Genomic DNA, 22,947 nt, shown 5'->3' with positions numbered 1-22,947 from the left:
GAGCACCCAGGAGGGTCAAGCCTCCTGGCTGTAGGACACCCCCACCGCATCCCTTTCCCTAACCGTTGCGGCGAAAGAGCTACAAAGAAGCAGCCTCTTCGCCACCAACAGTAAATTTAAATTTCCCGCCCTTTCACCCTGCCTTTTTCCGTTCGTAAGTGGAAGCTCCGGTCGCAAGTCGAACCAAAATTTTGCGGCCGGAGCTTTCTGTAACTCGAAATTTTCGTAAGTAGGGACGTCTGTAAGTCGATGGACCACTGTATAGGGTTCTCTGTCTGCAATTTTCAACATCTGCATTGAGGTTTGGAACTGATCCCTCGTGAAGAAAGTATGTTTTTACACTGAATTTGCATGAATTTTACCAATGAAATATACCAACTTAACTTTCACAGTTGCTTTCCCTATCGTGGAGAAACGTTTGTCTCTTCTAGTTGATGGTGAGGAAGCCATAATTCTAAAGACGCAAGTTGCTCCTTCTTTAGATGTGTTCTGAACAGGACAGGTTTCATGTCCACATATATGCTGAGTAAAGGAGCATACAGGAAAATCTAAACCTATTCCTTATATGATTTTGAGCTCAGAACTTAACAAGAGTGAATTAAGTGTTTTTCAATACAGTCGTGCCTCGCTTTACGATTGCCCCGCATTACGACGAATCCACTTTACGACGATCTTTTTGCGATCGCAATTGCTATCGCAAAACAATGGTCTAAATGGGGAAATTTCGCTTTGCGATGATCGGTTCTATGCTTCGGGAACCGATTCTTTGCAAAACGATGATTTTTAAACAGTTCATCGGCGGTTTCAAAATGCCTGCTGGGTAACTAAAATGGTTCCCCGCTGTGTTTAGGGACAGATTCCTCGCTATACAGGCAGCGAAAATGGCCGCCGTATGGAGGATCTTCAATGGACGGTGAGTTTTAAGCCCATTGGAACACATTGAAAGGTTTTCAATGCGTTTCAATGGGCTTTTTATTTTCACTTTATGATGTTTTCGCTTAACGCGATTTTCCTGGAACGGATTATCGCCGTTAAGTGAGGCACCACTGTATTTGAAAACTTCTGGGATTCCTCATGCTTAATTCAGGCTTTTATTAGTCATAGTTTAGAACCAGGATCATAGTTTCAGCTTCCAAAGCAGGAAAACTGTTGTTGTTTAGTCGTTTAGTTGTGTCCAACTCTATTTATTTATTCATCTGTTTTCATTTTGTCTGCTGTATAGCTTAAAGTATCCAAGTAAGGGATGGCAAGAGCTACTTTTAAACTACAGCTTCAGAAGTAGCCAGTGACCATGCTGCCTGGATATTTGTAGACTTGTAGTCCAAAAAGCAGTTTTCACATATCTGATTTGAACTGAGATTTGGTTATTTTGAATTAAAATGTATGTCTAAAATGTGTTTAGCAGGCTTGTCATTTCTTTGTATATAGTAAGATGTGATATTTTTGCATGGCAGTAAGACTGTGATTCTGCTGTAGTACACGGTAATGGAAAGTTTCAGATTTTTCTGTGGGTAAATCTGGTAATTGACATAGTACTTGAATTTGTGTACATTTTGTGTTAAAATGAGAAGTATGATTACAACATTTTCATTTAGCTTCTTTGGGTTGAAGGCATATATATTCACCTTGAATTTCTTTCCAGTGCCCAGTAGAGGGAGTCTACTCTTCATTCTGCTCATTTCTTACATATTTTGAAAGTATTCCTTTCAAAATATATGTACCTCTGAGAGCCTGATTAATATGTGTGGATATATGAGCATTTGAGTTTCAGAGGAACAAATCTCAGTGTAGCTCTAGATCTGTAACTATTTTTAGTATATGAAGTGAAAATGCACTAATTTCCAGAGTGCATCTAAAATCAGTTGCTCATGTATTCCTCTGTAAACCTATTTGAACAGATTTCCCTAAGGTTAAATGTAAGTATTCTAATGGTTAATTGCAATGATTTCTGTTAAATATTTAGGCTTACTTGTAATCTAATTGGCATTGCAGTGCTAAGTACCTGAAAGATCTGGGTGTGTGCAGTTTTTCAAAATGGAAATTGCAACTCTGCTCCTTAATTTTCTGAAGGATAATTGTAGGAAAATCTAAGTTAGAAGACACTGATAATCCATTAGTTCTGCAAATATATACTAAACACTAATTTATATAAGGTAGTCAAATATTATATGGTATTAAGTTTTCAAAATCAAGAGTTTCCTGATAAATGTACTGTATATTAATAAAACTCTGTTTGTGGCAACTAAGAAGTAGACATTATTGAGGAAATTTGATCTTATTCACAGAGAGGCATAGGGATGATTACACTGCAAGTAAGCTTTTTTCCCTGAGGGAAAGTATAAAAACTGAGGAATGGTGTGGTTTCTGGATTCTTTTCCAAATAAATCTAAAGTGATCAAATAAAACTGATAGCTTTAAGTTGCATCCTTCAAGGTATGCATTTATTTATTTATTTATTTATTTATTTATTTATTTATTAGATTTCTATCCCGCCCATCTAGACCAAAGGTCTACTCTCTTTCATTGTTTTAGCTTCAAGTGCGAGCTCAATGCTGATTTGATCTAGCACCCATTTACTTATTTTGCTGGCAGTCCATGGTATCCATTAATCTCTTTTCCAGCATCACATTTTGAAGGTGGCTAGGATACCCAGTGTCCTCCATGCCCAGAAGGGCCTGGAACCTGCTATTGAATCCTTTGATATTCTTGAAGTCCAGTGTGACAAAAATATTTATTTATTTATTTAACTTATATGCCGCCCACACTACCCGAACATATATGTAAGGTCAGCCACTGTACTGTAGAGTTAGAGCCGTATCAACACAATTCATTGGAGAAACATGGAGCTGTCTGACTCCCTTCATATTTGAATGCTAATTGCTAGTATGTAGGAGTATGCTCAATATGTGTACCTATCATATATGTTAAGAACATTCTTACTTGATTAAGGCAACACAAGAAGTTACTAGGCAGCATTGAGGAAGAATAAGTTTCCTGGAGGGAAGTGAAATGAGAATCACTTAGTTTAGTTAGTATTTGTGGGGCGCAAGGACACACTGCTGCACTTATAATAAGATTGGCTCTGACTAACTATTGGCTAGAATGCTGTTGATATTAGCATGAGGTTTGCATAAGTTGCCACCTACGTTCGTTCTAAGCTGTGCAGTCGAGTGGCCAGTGGCCACATAATGCTGCATCAGTTTCTGCCCAGTCATGGGTGGGAACCTGTGCACATGGGGCAGTCACCTGTCCAGCACTGGCAGAAAATTAGAGGGAACATTGCTTGCCACAGGTAACTGCGACTAAGAGATAAGTTCTCAGGGCCCTCACAGTACTTAAAATAATAATAAAAATAATAATAATAATAATAATAATAATAATAATAATAATAATAATAATAATAATAATAATAATAATAATAATAATAATAATAATAATAATAATAATAGTGGTACCTCGACTTACAAATGTCTCTACTTACAAACATTTCAAGTTACGAATGGCTCCATTCGCAAAATTTTGCTTCGACTTGCAAATGGAGCCTCAACTTACAAACGAAAAAAAAAACTTTCCTGCCCTTTTTTGACCTAAGTTCATCTTAGGTCAAAAGAAGAAAAAATAATTTAAAAAATTTCCCCCTAGTACAGATTAACCGGCTTTGCGTTAGTTCCTATGGGAACTAATGCCTCTACTTGCGAACAGCACCTCAACATACGAACGAAGAACAGCCGGAAGGGATTAAATGGTTTTCAGTACATTCCTATGGGAAATTTTGCCTCAACTTACACACTTTTTGACGTATGAACGCCATTCCAATACGGATTAAGTTCGTAAGTAGAAGTACCACTGTAAAAACAATACAGTATACGTTAAAAGCAATTAAATTGTAATAGTAATTAAAATACATCAAATTATCGAAAACATCTAAACTGTAAACAAACATACTCAGCTAAAAACTAGCATTCAGGACTCATTTATGATTATTAAAAGGCTACTTGAAAATATGAGTCTTCAACTATTGGCAGAAGCTAAAAGGGAGAGGGCCAACCTAGCCTCTTGAGGGAAAGCATTCTACAGCCTGGGAACAGCCACAGAGAAGGCCGTCTCTTATTTCCTCAGATGTTTCTGCGATGGCAATGTGATCGAGAGGAGGAGGGTGTCTGATGATTTTAAGTACTAGGAAGGCTTTATATGGAGAGATACGGTCCTTCAGATAGCCTGGACCCAAGCCATATAGGACTTTATTCATAACAGCAGCACTTTTGAATTGGACATGGAAATGGACTAATAGCCAGTGCAGTTGTTGTAGGCAGCTGCATCTTGAACTAGCTGAGGTTTCCAAATCATCTTCAAAGGCAGGGCATGTAGAGCGCTAGTTTGCATGTTTTAACTGTGCAAATGCACTCCTGGCCGCTGCTGAAACCTGGGCATCTAGTCTAAGGGATGACCTGGATTTTCAGGGTGAGTGTAACCCCATCCAGCACAGGTTGGATCCCTGTCCCCTCGGCATCTGCCGCCTTATTGACCAAGAGCACGTCTGCTCTGTTTGGATTAAGTTTCAGTTTGTTTTGCCTCATCCAGCCCATCACTGATATCAGGCACTAGTTTAGAACTAAAGCAGCTTCCAATGGAAAGGAGAGAAAGAGTTGAGTGTCATCAGTTTACTGGTGGCACCGAACTCCCAGACTCTCATGAATCCCGGTTTCCCATCCTATATTACTGTTTACAGCAGTTTTAAAGATAAATCGAACAGTTTACAGGTCAATACATCATTTGCATTTATGTTGTGAAAATTATAAAATAGACAAAGTAGTAAAATTTGCTTCACAGTAAGGTATCTTGTTCTGTTTCTCATATAGGCACCTTGTTTTGCTCTAATTGTCAGTCGTTTCAGAAGGATTTTATACTCAATTAATGAACACTATGTGATTTGGTTACACAAATTGTCCTTTCCCCCCATTTAAGATTAAGACTATATTTTATGTCATGGCTGAATTCAATATGCATTCACATAAAGTTACCCTTATAAATTGGTTCCACTGCAGTAAATATTAATTCCTTGGCCAAAAATCCTCTCTCCTCTATGAAAAAATATTTAGTTGACCGTGAGTAGATGCACATGAAATATTGGTATGATGGAATAATTTGCAAGATCTTCCAGTGAGGGTATTAGCATATAAATAGCAGATGCAATGATGACCATCACAGCTGAGTACATTTAATTTTTAGTTTATAAGACAGAATGGGTTTTTAAATGCATAGTCATCAAGCCTGCTGAAAGACAAATGAAGTTTAGAGTTCACTTATCTGAGAATACCTTACATCACGTTACAGGACAAGAATCTGAGCCTGCCACACAATTGTATCTGAGTAAAAGTAATTACTTGGGATGGCAAAGGCAATAAAAAGTGACCAAGGTAGCAGAACAAGCTATCTTGTCAAAATTCTTTAAAAACCCCTTATTTAGTGAATAGATATTGTTGTTTTTAAGGGTGCTTTAACCTGTACTACTTACACTATCACTGCTATCCTTTCATGGTTGGAAAATAAAAGGCTGATCTTACTTTGATTGTGGAATGCTTTTGCTTGTGGTAGCAAGATGTGAAGAACATAGTCACTGCAAGAGAGGGAGCTAGAGTGAGATTAGAGGAGGCAGTATATTCATCTGAGTGGAAGCACTCTGGAAAGTGCAACACAGTGAAAATACATAATGGGATCTAACATTCTGATAACATTTAGCAGACTCTCAAGAAAATAAGTTATATTAAAAAGTGAAGCTATGCTGACAGGTTAAGTAGGATGTGTTGTTTTAGCTAGACTATGGAATTTTGGAAAGCACTGCTGCATAGTATGCAAAGGCAAATGTATTTTCATTTGAAGCAGTTGTCTGCTAACTTACAGAGTGGCCAGTGTAGTGGGAAATGACATTTCAAGTCCTGTATTACTTACTGCTGACTTGTTTTTCATTCTTGTTCAGATTTGAATAGTCAACCTAGTGGATTTTGATCAGAACAACTGCCAGATTCTAATTATTTGATAAAGATAAGAAGCCTGCTGGATCAGACCAAAGGCCTGTCTAGTCCTGTACGTGTGTTTTTTTCAATGGCCAAACAGCGGCACCTGGGAGAAGCTCACAAACAGGTTGTGAGGATTTCCCACCATGTACAAATGATATACAGAGGCATTCAGAGTCTGAATCTAATATTCAGGCCTCAGAGTTCATGGATTGCAGCCATGACTAGAAGCCAGAAGAAGCAATAACTTAGTCTATCCTTCTCTCGCGCTATTCAGTTCTTTGTGGAAAAGGGAAGAAATATTTTCTCTGCTCAGCATAATAATTTAAGTCCTGTCAACATTCCTTACATGTTTTTTCCCCTAAACTAAAAATCTTCAGACATTTACATGTTATTCTGAGTGTTTTTACTCTGCAACTTGTTTATTGACAGGTATGTGCATTTTGTATATCGGCAGCACAGTAGATTTGATTGCAGTCAAATTGATCACATCATGATTTATATCACAATTTAGATCGATACTCAGAAAAATGTGATTTAATCATACACATTCTTTTTAACGGCATCACTAATACATTTGCATATTTTACAAAACTGCTTCTAGAAGTCCTGCAGTATAAATTTTAAAAACTGGTTTATTTTGAAAATCATTCAGACTTATATTAGAAAAATGATTATTTTAGTTACCTAAGCTAACTGGAGCAAATATTTGTGAGGGCACTGAATACTTAGAGAATTTCTGACCTTACTCTGGGCAATCATAAACTCCAGACACTGAAGTGTTTCATTTAACTAAAATGACACTGCATAGTGGATTTTCAGTCCTTCAACAGTAAATGCCATCTTGTTGCTTAGTGTAGCAGATAACACTAGAGTAGGCCCACTGAATTATTGGGGATTTAGTGGGTCAACTCCTCCATAAGTTCCATTGATTAAAATGTGCCTATTCTAAATACAATTTACTATGCTAAGAAACTGCAGTTAAGGGGCAGTCCTCCCGATGGTCCTCCCCCATTAATTCAGTGGGCCTACTCTAGTGCAATTTAGTATAGTAAGTAATGGGATTTGGGCTAATTTTTTAGCAAGCAAATGAGATTTTTTTGGAAATATAGCGAACAATTTTAGATATAGATATTTTTAAGATCCAGTTTGTTTTTTTACTGAATTTTTAAAAGCAAAACAAAAATTAAATAAGGCATGTCAGCATGAGAAATTTAACATGTAGACTTAATCTTTGTAGACCTCAGACATGGAAGAGTGTTCTGAAAAGGTATCCAGTCTTTTAAGCTGTTCTGCTCGTACAGTTTCACTTTTGTTTCCACTGCCTGCCCCTTTCTTCCTGCATTTATCTCTAGAAGTCTTCTTGCCAAAATTGACTTCTCAACCAAAAATCTCCAAAGAAGTTGTTGTCTTAATCTTTCTCAGCATGTTGCAAGAAGACAAGGGGAAGAAAAAGAAAATATTGTAGCACTATAAAGACTAACACTTTTATTTAAGTGTGAGGTTTTGAGTTGGATTTTCATCCACAAAAGCCCACACTGAAATAAAACTTTTAGTCTTTAATGTGTTGTAATAGTTTGGCCTCCAGTAATCGTGGGTTCATTGACATTTCTATTTTCAAAAGGTGTGTACTTTCAGAGAGCAAGGTAAGGCTTGACTTTGTGTATAAAAAGTTGCAGAGGGCCAGTAGCTAGGATTATCACTCTAAAGCAGTGGTCCCCAGCCTTTTCCAAACTATGGACCGGTTGGGGGCGTGGCACGCTCGGGGGTGTGCTGCACCTGCAGGAGGATGGAGCATGCTCGCATGCATGACTGCGGCGGCACTCGCGGGGGGACTGATTGTGCATGCACACATTCGTGGGGGGTGCGCGGGGGGGAGATATGTGTCTGCAGCCCAGTCCTGACTAGGCCACGGACCACTGGTTGGGGACCCCTGTTCTAAAGGAATCAGCATCACTCAAGGAAGCTATTAAAAATACAGTGGTGGCTCGCTTGACAACGATAATCAGTTCCAGCAAAATCGCTTGTACAAAGAAATTGTTGTTAAGCGAAAGTAAAAAACCCATTAGAATGCATTAAAAACTGGTTAATGCGTTCTAATAGGTGGAATACCTCATCGTCCAGCGAAGATCCTCCATAGGGCAGCCATTTTCCGGTGCCGGTAAAGCGAAAAAGCCCTCCTAAAGCAAAGTGGGGAGCCATTTTGCACAGCGGGTGGTCATTTTGTTTTCTGATCATCGTTAAGCGAAAAATCAGTTCCTGAAGCAGGGAACCAACCATCGTCAAGCGAAAAAAGCCCTTTGAAACATCATTTTGTGATCGCAATAGCGATCGCAAAAATGTCGTCGTGAAGCAATTTCGCCATATAACGAGGTAATCGTCAAGTGGGGCACCACTGTAATTCTGAAGATTTTAATAGGCCGTTACACACTGTATCATGCTGGGAGGGACAAAAAGCTCCAGGATTGGAATATCAGGTCAGAGTTGCTGTTAACAGATGCATCTCGAGAAATAAAAAGCAAGTTTTGAGAACTGCAATATTCTTCATTGTATTTTATAATCAGTATTAGACAGAATACTTGGGAAGATAGAAAGGTTAATCTAAATAATGTATACAGAAAACTATTTTCAATGTTTTTACCATTTCATGCAGTCCTAGGAGTTAGTGATGTGATACTGAAGTTTGTGAATGACTGGCAGTTTGAATAACTTTAAAAGGGAATTGGATAAATTGATGGAATAAAGAGCTATCAGTGGCAACTAGTCGTGGTGCAGGTAAACTCACTTTGGTACCAGGAACAATGCATCTCTGTGTATTGGTTGCTTTCTACATGGTTACACAAATGTCTCTTACCAGATAGAACTTCAGCATATACTGAAGTTCATCATCCTAGTTTTATTGCACATTAATGAAACAGTTATAAAAACAGTTTTTCCTTCAGCTGAAGTGTCTTGTTTTCTCTTGTAGCAGGGCAGGAATATATGTAGATTTCTCTTTAAAATCTGAAAAATTTAAGTGACCAAATTATGTCTTCTATAGACAAGTATGAGCTACGGCATCAACTGCTATTATTTTTAAACTACCACTTATATGGGGTTATATGTGAGTGTAGATTTACAAGAAAAAAGCACTTGAATTGATTATCAGTATGTTTCGTTTTGGTCACATTTTTTAAAAATGTGACTAGTTTCATCAAGATGGAGGAGCATATTTAGATTTCCTGCAGTGTAGATACACAAAATTGATGGCCACATGAGCAATTCTGATGTGTGTTTGCCTGCACATCAGGTATAATGCATGACATTCTTAATCCGCCAAGTGGTATACAGATTGAAGCTGGATTGTGCCTCAGCAGAGTAGATTAGTTGAGTGGGATTATGTATCACTTCTCATGAAGTGATTTTCTCATGTTTTTAAAGTGGCGGTTCATGTTGATATAACCGCATTCAGAAATTGTTGCCAAGTATATACCTGTTTATGTGGAGAGTCAGACCTGTAGCTTTGGATTAGTTGAAAGTGTGCTGTGATTTAGTAGGTTGAAATTGCAACCTGGTATTATTGGCATGAAGTTGGTGTTTTAGGCTGGAATCCTAGGCACAATGATTTTCTGGCTAATATAGTGCTGGTATTTAACTTGGGGGTGGGGGACTCAATCTTGCAAGCAGAAATGATAGGGTGTTTTTAAAAAATGCAATTTTGATAAGTAGTCATTTAGTGCCCCTTCTTGCTACATGGATTTTATAAGCAGCTGCCTTTGTTTACAGATGAAGGGAAACATGGTTTTATAGAGTAATTTGAAAACGAGTCTCTTTATATCTGGGAACTGAGGATTTAATTCCTGCCAGTTAGCTAAGTAGTTAAATATTTTTAAAGGAAATAAGAATTTTTTAAAAATCTTCAGTGAATTCAAGGCTGCAGACAATATGCATAATATTTTATGAAAACGACCCTCATATTTAAAATCTGGCATTATATGTTATGCATTGTAGCACCAAGTCCACATCTACCTTTTAGAAAATTAAAACACATAAATTCTGTTTAGTGTTTGATATGCACTGTACTAGCTGAAAGCTATAATGGCCCTAAAACCTTGGGTTGCTTTTCACCTTTCATAAATTCCTGGGTATATTCTATACAAAAAATAATTTTCAGCTCCGTGGCTCATTGTTATTCAAACGTGATTGATTGTCGTCATTTACTCAGTGAGGAAGTTAAGTGCTCCTGTCATTTCCAAAGAGTATAATTGGGACGTTTCACAGGTCAGTGCTGGTGACAGGTTTCCCCTTTGATTAGTGTTGGACTGATAACAAAAATTACAGTTGCCAATGATTAATGCTTCCTATAGTGCTTAAATGTGCAGCTCATGGATTGTGCCTAAACAAAGTGAATTTGCATCTTACTATTTTTCTTCTTAGTCGAGCTTTGTGAGGGTTTCAAAGTTGGAGACCCTGCAAGAGTGCACGGATGTTGATGCTCAGTTTCACATCAGCCTCTTGCACTAAAGACATTAGTTTTAGCTGGGGCTCTTTTTGTAAAATACATTTTAAACCCCAGTTCTCTAGGAGTCCATATAAAATCAAACGAGGGGAAACTTGGGAATTTTTTCTTCAAAATAGCATTTCACTTTTTCAAAGTTTGCCTTTAGAACAGTGCAAGTGATGCATTTTAAATGGTCAAACACTATTGCTGTTTCAGTGTTTGTTTGTTTATACCCCGCCTGTCTGGTCGAAATGACCACTCTAGGCGGCTTCCAGACAGATAAAAATGCAGACTTAAATACATATAACAAAAAATAAAAATATACAAAGTAGACAATTAAACAATAAAGAAACAATAAGCAAATTCTTCAAGATGGCAAAAAATAGCACATAATAGGTAAAGAAGGGGAGAAAATGTAATTGTTATCTGGAGGGAAGTCCTGCTTATACATCCATGTTTTTAGATTGGTCTTGAAAATACCCAGCGACGGGGCCTCACGAATCTCTGGAGGCAAGTTGTTCCAGAGGCGAGGAGCCACTGCCGAGAAGGCACGATTTCTTATTTTTTCCTTTCAGGCCTCCCTCGGTGTAAGGCTCCTCAGCCTCACCTCCTGACTCGATTGAGTGACCCGGGTAGTTCTTGGTGGGAGAAGGCGTTCCGTCAAATATCGAGGCCCTAAACCGTTTAGGGCTTTATACGTAAGCATCAACACTTTGAAGTCAATGTAGAACCGAATGGGCAGCCAGTGCAATGCGGCCAGAGTGGGTGTGATGTGTTGGAATTTTCTCACACCACTAAGAAGTCTGGCTGCTGCATTCTGCACCACTTGGAGTTTCCGCATCAGCCTCAAAGGTAGCCCCACGTAGAGCGCGTTACAGTGGTCTAATGTTGAGATTACGAGCGCATGGACCAAGGTAGTGAGCACCCCAACATCGAGATAGGGTCGCAGCTGGGCTATCTGAGGACGGTGAAAAAAGGCGGTGCGGACCACCGATGCCACCTGAGTCTCCATAGTGAGTGTTGGGTCTAGATGGAACCCCGACTGCGAACCCCACTCATGGTAGCAAGAGTCGCCCCCCCAAAAGAGAGATTCCCAAACCGCCTACTGTGGGGGCGCCCACCCTCAGTACCTCCGTCTTGTCCGGGTTCGGGTTCAGCCCGTTTTCCTGCATCCATTGCAGTACGGCCTCCAGGCAGCGCTGGAGGGACAGAATGGCATCTCCTGCAGTTGGTGAGAAGGAGATGTAGAGCTGGGTGTCATCAGCGTACTGAAGACACGAGGCCCCACACCCCCTGATGACCCCACCCAGCGGCCTCATATAGATGTTAAACAGCATTGGGGAGATAATCGACCCCTGTGGAACCCCGCAATTGAGACTCCTCGGGGCCGAGACACTCTCCCCAAGCTGCACTCTCTGGGGGAGATCCTCCAAGAAGGAACGGAGCCAGGCAAGCGCCAGGCCACCGATTCCCAGCTCAGAGAGCCTCCCCAGGAGGATACCGTGGTCAACGGTATCAAAGGCCGCTGAGATGTCGAGGAGGACCAACAGAGACATTTTACCCCTATCGGCTTCCCTCAACAGGTCATCGTACAGGGCGACCAATGCCGTCTCTGTACCGTGGCGCAGCCTGAAGCCCGACTGAAACGCATCCAGGGCATCTGTTTCGTCCAAGTGTGCCTGAAGCTGGTCAGCCACCACCCTCTCGACCACTTTGCTCATGAAAGAAACATTGGCGACGGGCCTATAGTTGCCAATTTTGTCCGCCGCCAAACTAGGTTTCTTTCTAATGGGCCTAATGAGTATCTCCTTGAGGGCAGGTGGATTCTTTGTTGCCACTGCTGTTTAACATCTCACTAATCCCCATGTCAGTATTTTTAAATGAAAATGGATTGAGCTACTATATTTCAGAACAAGCAGGAAAAATCAATCTGTTATACACGGATGACCTAAAACTATGCAAAAAGTTCCACTGAGATAGAATCACTGCTAAGCACTGCGAGAATATTTAATGAAGATATTCAAATGAAATTTGTAATTGACAGATGTGCAGCACTGTCTATGCACTGTGGCAGGATCCAAAAACTAGATGGAATAGAGTTTAAAATGACAACATTATAAGATCACTCTTAAGTGATGAAAATCATAAATACTTTGGAATACTAGAAGCAGATAACATCCTGCACACAAAAATTAAAGAACTGACAGAAAGAGTCAAGGGAAATCTTAAAATCAAAATAGGCCCAGAAAGTTACTGGAAAGCTTTGCAGGTCAAATGAAAATTTTTAGTAGGAGCAACGATGTAGTGATATTTGGGTTTAGTTCTGTGAATCAGCCAAATGTGTATAGTAGGACCCCCCCAATCCACAATATTGCTATCTGCTGATTCACTTCTCCACCGCCTGAAAATACTAAATAATATCTCCGTATATACGTATTTCCAGGGTGCATTCACCAGAACTGACCATGTTGTGTATAAGGTTAAGTATTATCCATGGAGGACAGGAGGCTTGGAACCAATCCTCCACAGATACCATGGTCATACTATTTAGCTTTCACTTTTATTTGTTTGCTGTTTGTATCTTCAAGCCCTGATAGCTCCAGTCATTTTTGTAACCAAATATAAGCATGTGGAAGTAAGTTATTACTACTGTTTTTCCCTATTGTTGTGACAAAGTTATTATACAAAAATGATGCCGTTATGCAGAAGGTTCAAGTTTGTCAGTGCTGTTTGATTTATTGAAGATATTTTGTTATGTACCTTTAAAAAATAGAAAATACAAGTAAATTTAAGATAAAAGGAAGAATGTCATCCATTCCACATCCTGGTGAAGATTATACAGTATACCTGCAAATGTTGTTTTACTTGGTAAATCATTGTTTTATATATAATTTGGGGCTTAGAGTTAGAGATAAATGGAATGCCAGTTCTTAAGTTACTAAATACATAGCTGCCTGTGTGGGACATTCAGCACTGTATACTAGATATGCACCTGTGATGCATTTGAGTTTTCTTGATAGGTAAAAGCTACAAATGATGATGATGACGACGACGATGACTTTGTAGAAGTGCCTGAGAAGGAAGGCTATGAGCCACACATTCCTGATCACCTCCGAAAGGAATACGGTGAGTTTGTCCAGCTGTGAAAATTCTGGATGTTACTGCTGCAGTAAAGCAAATAAACAGCCATTATGAGGTAATAAAATGATCAGTGGTGTGGGTAATCTTTCTGACTGCTGTGAGGGAATCATTACGTAGGTAGGGAAGGAGCAAGACTTAAAAAAAAACAAATATTCTCTAGGAGACAAGTTGGGTCAGTGACTTGTTTTATCCACTCATATTTTGATGTAACCTTGAGTAAAGAAGTTGCTGTGCATGTATATACAGAGGTATATAGGTAGCCATGCACAGTAAAAAAAGAACAATTCATAGACTAGAATGAATATCTGTTACTTAGTACAAATGGTGATAACATGATAGAATAAATTAGAATTGTACTACTTTTTGCAGATGATGCCCCCAACCTTTGGGAAATGGTAAACCAGGGTTTAGAAAATAGGAGCATAAAACCAGTTTTATAAGCCTGGCCAAGAGCCTGCTTTAGAAGAAACTATTCTTACAGCTTTATTTAATTACTTTACCCCATTCCTAAATCTAAATGCTTTTTTGGAGTGCATCCCTATGTATACAAGGCCACTGTTACCTATGTTTACTCCCAGTTATTAAATGTGTAAAGTGTCTGGGGTTAAAAATCTTCTCAGCTTTCATATATTATGGCTGAAGAAAATGGTCTAATCAGGAAATAATTACACTTTTGGCATTCTGTCATTAGGTTTCTTGGTTCACATTTCACAACACTGCTGTACTTGCTGAAACCCTAGTAAGTGAAACAGAAACTGCTCCCCTCCATTTCTTTTTTAGGAATGGTAACAATATTGTTACCTAGCGGTTCGAAAGCATGCGAATGCAAGTAGATAAATGGGGACCACTTCGGTGGGAAGGTAACAGCGTTCCATGTCTAAGTCGCACTGGCCATGTGACCATGGAAGATTGTCTTTGGACAAACGCTGGCTCTATGGCTTGGAAACAGGGATGAGCACCGCCCCCAGAGTCAAACACGACTGGACAAAAATTGTCAAGGGGAACCTTTAACCTTTTAACAATATTGTAGAAGGACAAGGCTTTCCATGTGGGTGCACTGTGGCAGTGCTATTGCCTACAGTCTTCTGCTGTTTGTCATCATGCATCTACACAAACAGAAATAGTCACAGTGACTTAAGAATCTGATCCTCTATATTCACGTTTTGAGTATGAATATGCATGCATTGCCGAGGCAAAGAGGCAGTCCTGAAACCAGCAAAAGCAGGGAGCTGGACAGGGGACAGATTGTATTTGTCTTCAGTGTGAAAGGGATTGTCATTCTCGAATTGGCCTTCTCAGCCACACTAGACACTGTTCCAAGACCTCTATTCCAGAGGTCGTCAACCCCCGGTCCGTGGCCTGGTGCCGGTCTGTGGCCTGAGTTGGACCGGGCCGTGGAGACAGACCTCCCACATCACCTGCATGCACTTCCCTCACCACAGCTGCTTTGCGCACGCGTGCATGTGCCAGCACACTGAGTGCTCCCCCCCATACATGTGCCCAAGCACCCATGCGAAGGGGTAAGTGGGCGGGCATGCAGGTGCTCCTGAGCATGCGTGTAGGGGTATGGGAGCACTCATTTTGGCACTGGCACACGCGCTCTCCCCCACCACTTCGCACACGCACCAGAGAGAGTGTGTGCATGCTCCCAAGAGCACAGGGAGTGGCCCGCCTTCCTCAGAGGCTTAACCGGTTTGGTTCGCAGTCTCAGAAAGGTTAGCGACCACTGCTCTATTTAGAGCACGTTACCATAGTCTCTTGAGATTGAAGGATGCCTACATGCATGTGTACATACTCTGTTAGCACTTCTCCTATTAGGGTTTGACTTCAGCTATTGTACTATTGAGTTTGAGAGCCAAATTGTCACTTGGTGAGCGAAACTGTAATTTGTTGAATGGGCTGGCTAATGAGATTCAAAAGCCAGAGTAACTCCTGTCTCTTGCACTAATATTGGTACCAAATTTGCCAGGGGCTTTTCACTTAGGATGAATTCTTCATATCTCAGTCTGTCAAAACCAAGGAATTAATTCCACTGTGAAGCATGGCTAAGTATAGCTCTTTGGTGCACATTGTAACAGCTAATCAAAATCAGCATGGAACTACAGTAGGACCCCCATATCAGCTGGGAATTGACTCCAAGCCTTACCCCATGAGTAGTGAAAACCGCAGATAATAGTGATCCTGTGAATAAGGGGGTGCTACTGTACAATTTAAAAGTGTAAGTGTATTAATGATTCTTAGCATTCTGTTTATTTAACTCTTTGCCTAAAATGAACAGTTGTAGGGCGGGATATTGAACAGAAAGTCTTGCCAGCATAATCATCCAGTAGCACATCGGTTGCACAAGCATTGCTATTACACAGACACAGATCTCCATTCAGAAAATCCAGCCTTGTGAATTGCACTGCTTCTGCAGACAGTGTTATTTTGTTGTATTATGGCAACAAAAATTTCCATTCAACAGAAGATCGATAGGATACTGGCCTAGAGAAAACAGAATTTGCTGTTCTGTTTTAATTCCAGCTACAGAAAATCTAAAATGTTTGTTAATTACCTCAGTGATACAGCCTGGGGGTTTTGCAGCTAATTAAAAAGGGATTTTAAAACAATAAGCTGAAATTAAATTTAACCCCAGTTTCAAGGTTGCTGCACAACCCACAATGTTTCATTACTATGTGCAGGAATACCCTAAGTTTTCTGCTTGTTTTCCTTTAGGAAAGTTTGTACTGCACACTTTTAGTATGTTTATCATTTATGTATTTCATATATATCTTGCCCTTTTCCCAATTCAGGGACTCAGGGTGGTTTCAGAAATGGAAGTGAGGGAAGATGGGTACATAGATTAAAACATTTAAAAATTCATGAAACAAATCATAACACTAGAAAACGATTAAATGATTTTAAAAGGGGAACAGGAAAAAAGACATAAGCAAATCAAAGCATTTTAAGGAAAACACTTGCGTGGTTACTTTATTCAGAACTGTGGTACAGAATGATCAAATAGCAGAACTGAAAGAGTTCCCAAGGATCATTAATTCCTATCATCTACTGAAGGAAAAGCCTCCCTGGTAGATCAGCCTCTGTTAGCCAGTGCCACTGTTCAGTTTATTGCTGATGCCCTTAAACTGTGATGCTCAAAACCGGAAGTTCTGTTATATAAAAGTCCATTGTATTTAGTGTGTCCCAGTAAGTTTTCATATTTAACCCTGTATAAACCCCATGTATAGAAGACTCTATAAAGACGTGTTAAAAACTTTCTGTTGGTTTCTTTTTCAACCAATTGATCTGAGTGAATTAGTTTATATTTTAAAGGGGAAATTTTTAGGATGCTCACTATAATCCTCTTTCCTATCAATTTAGGGTATGCTACTGGAATACTTCAGTGAGGAATTCTTCAGTTGTGCAAGATTCCTTACCTTATTTGAAAGAATGAAACAATGCACACTTTCTTTTTTGAGGTTTCTAGGGAGTCCTCTAGGATATATGCAAATTAGTCCCTTTAGCCTCACCCATCAGGAATGTGGCCCGTAGGCTGCTGGCAAATTTGAAAAATGGGCCTTGAACCCTCTGGGGTCACCCACCTCAACCTAGAGTTACAGTAACATTTGTTTTAATTGAGTAGTGCTACTTGTCTGAGGTTTCCTTTAAAAGAAAAGCAGCAATAGTTTATCATTGAAAGGAAAACAAGTGTTTAGACTTTTTGTACAAAAATGAAGGAAATATAACTCCTTAATTTTACTTTTTATGAAATCAATACATTTAGGAAAAAGCAGGAAAAGAGGCCCATGAAAAGTTTATAATTTGTATGTATGGAGTTCCACACTGCTAAATTAAGGGATATATTTGAAGGTGTGCAATGGCATCCATTGATTAATGACATCAATTAATCAGTTACAGCTTACAGTCATAATTTAACAGTGACATTTGTAACTTTCTCTTTTTCATTTTTACCTTTACACTTATCAGCCCTTCTCTGTTTTTAGAGCTTTGCTAAGGTTCTGGTTCAGTTCTAGGCTATGTGCTAGAGCTGGGAATAAGGGGACACAATACAACTACATATATTTCAACAGATACCTGAGTGCTGCTGCTAAACTGTTACTACTGCTGCTACTATTGAATTTAAAAATAACCCATATTGCTTATAATTTAATTGAATCTCTTTCCATACAGAGACCTTTCTTTCTCTCATGATCACTCATGGTAGTTAATATTGCAGAGAGTGAACAAACCACACAATATTTTTGTTCATTCTTTATTCAACAAACAGTCCTTAGATAGCAAAGTAATTAAATAAATGTCTTTCTTGGAGATTTAAAAACGTTTCCATAATTCCTAAAGCAGTATTTCATTTTTGATCAAATGTTACTATATAAAAGGAAGAGTTTTTAAGGCGGTCCTTTGAAATTTCTGGGATTAATTCTGTTTTCAATTCCAAGTACTATACCCTGGAATAGTTGCTGTTCATCAGATGTAGTCCTGATGTGTTGCAACACAACTATGTTTTTTTAAAAAAAACCAAGACATCATGCATTTTGGACGTCAGTCTCCATGGTGCTTGTTTTTATGGTTTAGCAATAATTGTAAAGTAGACTTTTTCCATTCTTTTTTTTTGTTAATTATTGCATTTATAATTCTAATAATATCTGGTTTTGCATTTAGAAATCAATCAACTTTTCTAAGCACTGTATCTAATACAAATTACAATAGATCAAAGAGTATAAAAGGCATCTCTGCATGTAAATTAGTTGTTTCAAAATGTGTGTGTGCTGCTCCACATAGATGCTGTATCTCCATTAGTCCATTTAATGAAGCAGAGCCACTTTCCAGGGGGTGTGGTAGTAGTAGTAAGATACAATACATGTCTGATAGTCTGTCCTTTTGTACCAGACATGGCTGTGAGTACTTGCAAAGTTATCCTGAGCTAAATACATGTTGACTTTTGAAAGACTGAACAATTGGCATCATTCAAATCCCTGGCGGTGCAAGAAATCCATACTTAAAGCATTTTTGGCATATCACCTCTATTTAAAAAAAAAACCCAAAAGGAGATGTGACCAGCCTTACTTGGCTAATCACCTTTAAACAGCCCTCACTTATACCAGGCTTGCCTTAAGCCTAAAATATAGGAGCCCAAGTGGTTGTAAGTTTAGAACACAACAATTTGATCTTTATTACCGTTTCCCCCAAAATAAGACCTAACCTGAAAATAAGCCCTAGTATGAATTTTTCAGGATGATCATAATATAAGCCCTACCCCAAAAATAAGCCCCTGGTAAGTGAAACCCTGCCCTCCACCATTGTGCAGCATTGTGCAGCAACCAGAAGATAACATGACTATATTGAATTTGTACATGGGAAAAAAATGAAACATCCCCTGAAAATAAGCCCTACTGTGTTTTTGGAGCAACAATTAATATAAGACCCTGTCTTATTTTCAGGGAAACACGGTAATTACAACAGCTTGTGACATTAAACAGACTTCAACTTCAGGTTACACTGTGTCCCATGTCGTGCTTCAAACATTCAACCTCTCTTCTTTAGATACAATCTAGCATGCCATATTCAGTCCATTCTTAAAAACCCAACCTCCCTTCTTTAGATACCATTTAACTCTTCTCCCCCTTCCTCCTCTTGAGCTCTTCTTTATATACCTCCTGCTGGCTCCTCTGGATTGATTCTCCTCCAGCCTTCTTCCAGCCAGTCTTCTTACTTCTGTTGTTGCTGGGTAAAATGGGGGAGGGCTCCGTCACAGGAGACTGTGTCACTTCCAAGGTAATTTGTTCCACAGTCTTTCTTGGCAAGGATGCCAGAAAAAGTCTTTCTCATGGGAGTTCCCAAACCATGGACCTCCCTTACATGAGAGACCAGGCTAGCACCATTTCTGCGGCCCCTGTGGTGGCAAGCAAAGGCCTTTCTTTTTAGATAGGCTTTTAATAAGTAACTGGCTGCTAAGGAAGGCATTTTAGTGTGGGGGAGTTGAAAGTTATTTTTAAATTCTTGTAAATGATTTTTATTTAGCAGTTTTAGTTGCCTTAATTGTTTAAAATGCTACCTTGGGTCTCTTTGTTGGGAAAAAGGAATAAAACAGATTTTTAGAAGTGGGTTGCTTCAGTGATTGGAGTATTCTGTACAAAAGTTTATGGCCCCTGTATTAACACATCCCAAACTTCACAACTGCAGCACCACAAAAATAGTTTTCCCTTTGTGATGAAATGTTGAAAACTGTCACTGAAGAGATGAATAATATAGCTGTGTTTAATAGAATGGATAAAGGAAGCAAAAGTAAAGATTAGATGGAGTAGTAAGAAGGGTATTAGCAATGCCAGGTCTGGGAAATAGAGAAACTAAGTAGTAGGTACCTTTTGGCTTTGTGTTGTTGTTAACGAAAAGCACTTAAGGAGAATTTACCAAATTCTTTTTAAGTGTTCTTTCCCTCAAAAACAGTTTACAGCTTTTAGCCAAGGTTATGAAACATTCTTCTCTCATAATATGCTTCAACATTTTCGGTTGGTTCCAATACTTCTGTACTTCAAGAAGCAATGAAAATTTAGACTGCAGGTTTAATGGCATTTACATTCATTATTAAAATCAAAGATGTGCAGAGGAAATGGCAAAAGCTTCTGGATTTTCTTCTTACAGTTTAGAAGAAATAGGTTTTTTAAAATGTGTATTTAGAATTTTTTGTGATTGTTTCTTAATTCTTTGCACTAAGATTAAAAGTTATACAAATAATTTTAAGTATACATGATAACTGTAAAACTTGGGCAGAAATGAGTTTTAAGTAGATGTTATTAGAGGGATGCAGCTGATTGGATCTTCTGTGTATAAGATAAAATGTAAATTTGTAGAAGAATTTAGGTGATTAGACAACTGAAGTGTGAAGACATAACCCATTAAGGGGTGTCATGCCAAATTAACATTACCAGGCTTTTTAATGACCTCTCATTTGTATAATCCTTATTTACCCCTGCACCTGATCATTGCAGAATGGTAACTGTGTAAATGTATACTGTTTTGAAAAGAGAATTTATGCCTTGTATGTATGTAACACTACTCTCTGTCTTACATAAGATAGAGGGGAAGAACCAATGAAAATGCTCTATACTGCCTCTTTATAAATTGATAGTAAGATTAAGTTGATTTGTTCCAGGTTGAGTGTGGTCGCTGTGCATTAGGACCATGAGACTTGTTCTGCACTTGAGGACAGGGCCGTGTAGTCCTTCAGACGCAGATAGGCTAAAACTGCCGTCATCCTTTCCTACTGGCCATGTGGCCTAGCACTGTTGTGAGTTGTCGCCAAATAATTCTGGAGAGTGGAAGACAGGAGGGCCTGGCGTGTTCTGGTCCATGGGATCATGAAGAGTCGGACACGACTAAACAACAGTTATGGAGAGCCACACATTCCCCACCCGTTTTAGACTGAACAAAAACAAAGACAACATTTGTAACAATTTAGGACCTGGATTTGCACATAGGGTGGACCAGATAATGGTCTGTTGAATTGTGGCTTCTTTTTTTTTTTTTTTTGCATCCCCAGAAACAAACTCATTTGTTATGCAGCTACAAACCACAGATAGAAGCTGAATTTTATTTTTGCCTTTTGAACTCTTATTTAAGTTGTTATTTGTTATGTCAGAATCATAATCTCCATCTACCCATCCTTAAACAGGAACTGACTAAAAAGATGAAAAACCAGAAATGGAGAGAGCAAAGTGGCCATCAGTAGAACAGTTAATGGCCAAAGAAACAAACCATAACATAATCCGTGTCTTCCTTTCTTGTAGAAGTATGATCATTTAAATGCAGTCTGGCATACAACTGTTACGTGAATAAATAGGTTTTATAAATAGGTTGCTTTTACATACTTCAGTGTCTACTGTATGATGATATAGAATTCTCCAAGGCACAGAATATTCATCCTTCCCCCCCCCCCCCCCCATGTTATGGAGTCATAGGAAGGTGACTGAGAAGCAAAGGGAGAAATCTGCATCCTAGGGGGAACCCTGAGCTTTGTAGAAGCACAGTTTCAGAAGATTTGTTTTTTTAAAAAATGAGGGAATAATCCATAACACAACCGATAACCAGATCCCAGTGGTACTGAACACGCCTAGTGGCTGTGAAAAATTCAGTATCAGTTGGAAAAGCTACAAACATTTAAACACTAAAATTGTGTTTGCGTATCTGTGTGTGTTGTCTTGCTTTGCAGGAAAGGCTGGCTGGAAACCTGAGCACTTTTGCAGCCATCTGTCAATTAACTCAACTTACAAATGGCATAATATTTGTGTTACTGATTATTCTCCTTTGACTGTATAGTAGGTGTGTCAGTGCACATGACAGAGAGATAGCGTGACAGTGCACATCAGTTGTGCAGTTCCAGCTTCTGCTTTGTGACACCAGTAGAAGTCTGGCCATCACTTATCAGATGCTATATGAAGAATTGGTAGGGAATGAGAATAATAATGCTCAGGTTTGATTATATAGTAGGTAAGAAAGGGAGTACATTCTCATTTGCAGATACTTTATCCTATCTTGAGCCCATGGATTTCGTCAGTTATATAAAAAGAAATTATTCTCAATATATCTTGCCATTTACTCTTGCTATGTTTATGAATTTATTTCCTGTTCCTACATTAGTTAATCTGTTGCTTAACTGTCTTCCCTTTTTTCATTTTTCCACTCATGTGAAGTTTTTATTTTTTCCCCCTCCAAGATGGACAAAGGATCTTGACACACCTTAAAACTAACTCCCTAGTGAAGAATTCAAGGGTTAATTTGAAGGCATGAGTCTGTCTCTTGTGTTCCTAGTCTGGAGAACACAGTCTAAAGAAGAAGCAGAAGAATTTCCCATGAAATTGGGAACCATGGAATTGGAAACCCTGATTTTTAAAGATTTTCAGTCACATAGAGAAACTGCATGTTTAGCAGAAGGTTTCCTCTTCAGACACTCCTTCCTGTGGGAACAATGGCAGGTTTGGGGCTGAAATTCTCTCCATGGTCACACTTGCAGATTTAACAGTTTTTGTACTCCTGAATAGGGCTTAAGACGAATTTCTTTGGCAGAAGATTTTGTGAATTATAGCCCAGCTAATCAGATCCATCATGGGTGGCCTGCAATCTTGTGCAAAATAAAATGTGGTAGTCTTTAATGTGCCACAAGACCCTTTATTGGTTTTTCTGCAACAGATTGGCATGGTTGTGTGTGTTTAGTCGTTTAGTCGTGTCCGACTCTTCGTGACCCCATGGACCAGAGCACGCCAGGCCCTCCTGTCTTCTACTGCCTCCCGGAGTTGTGTCAGGTTCATGTTGGTTGCT

At 39.1% G+C, this 22,947-nt stretch overlaps 1 protein-coding gene across 1 annotated transcript in view; it reads left to right on the top strand.

The window, feature by feature from the left end:
• Nucleotides 1–22,947, top strand: part of UVSSA (UV stimulated scaffold protein A) — a 69,478-nt gene that overhangs the window by 6,947 nt on the left and 39,584 nt on the right. Inside the window, exon 8 of the mRNA XM_020797050.3 lies at nt 13,515–13,620. Within this exon, the coding sequence (XP_020652709.3) occupies nt 13,515–13,620 (106 nt within the window). The remainder of the gene's footprint in view (nt 1–13,514; nt 13,621–22,947) is intronic.

Source organism: Pogona vitticeps, chromosome 3 (genome assembly GCF_051106095.1).
Source record: "Pogona vitticeps strain Pit_001003342236 chromosome 3, PviZW2.1, whole genome shotgun sequence".
Classification (NCBI taxonomy): Eukaryota; Metazoa; Chordata; class Lepidosauria; order Squamata; family Agamidae; genus Pogona; species Pogona vitticeps.
The sequence above is the reverse complement of the archived record's forward strand: the minus strand, read 5'-3'. Positions and strand labels throughout refer to the sequence as shown.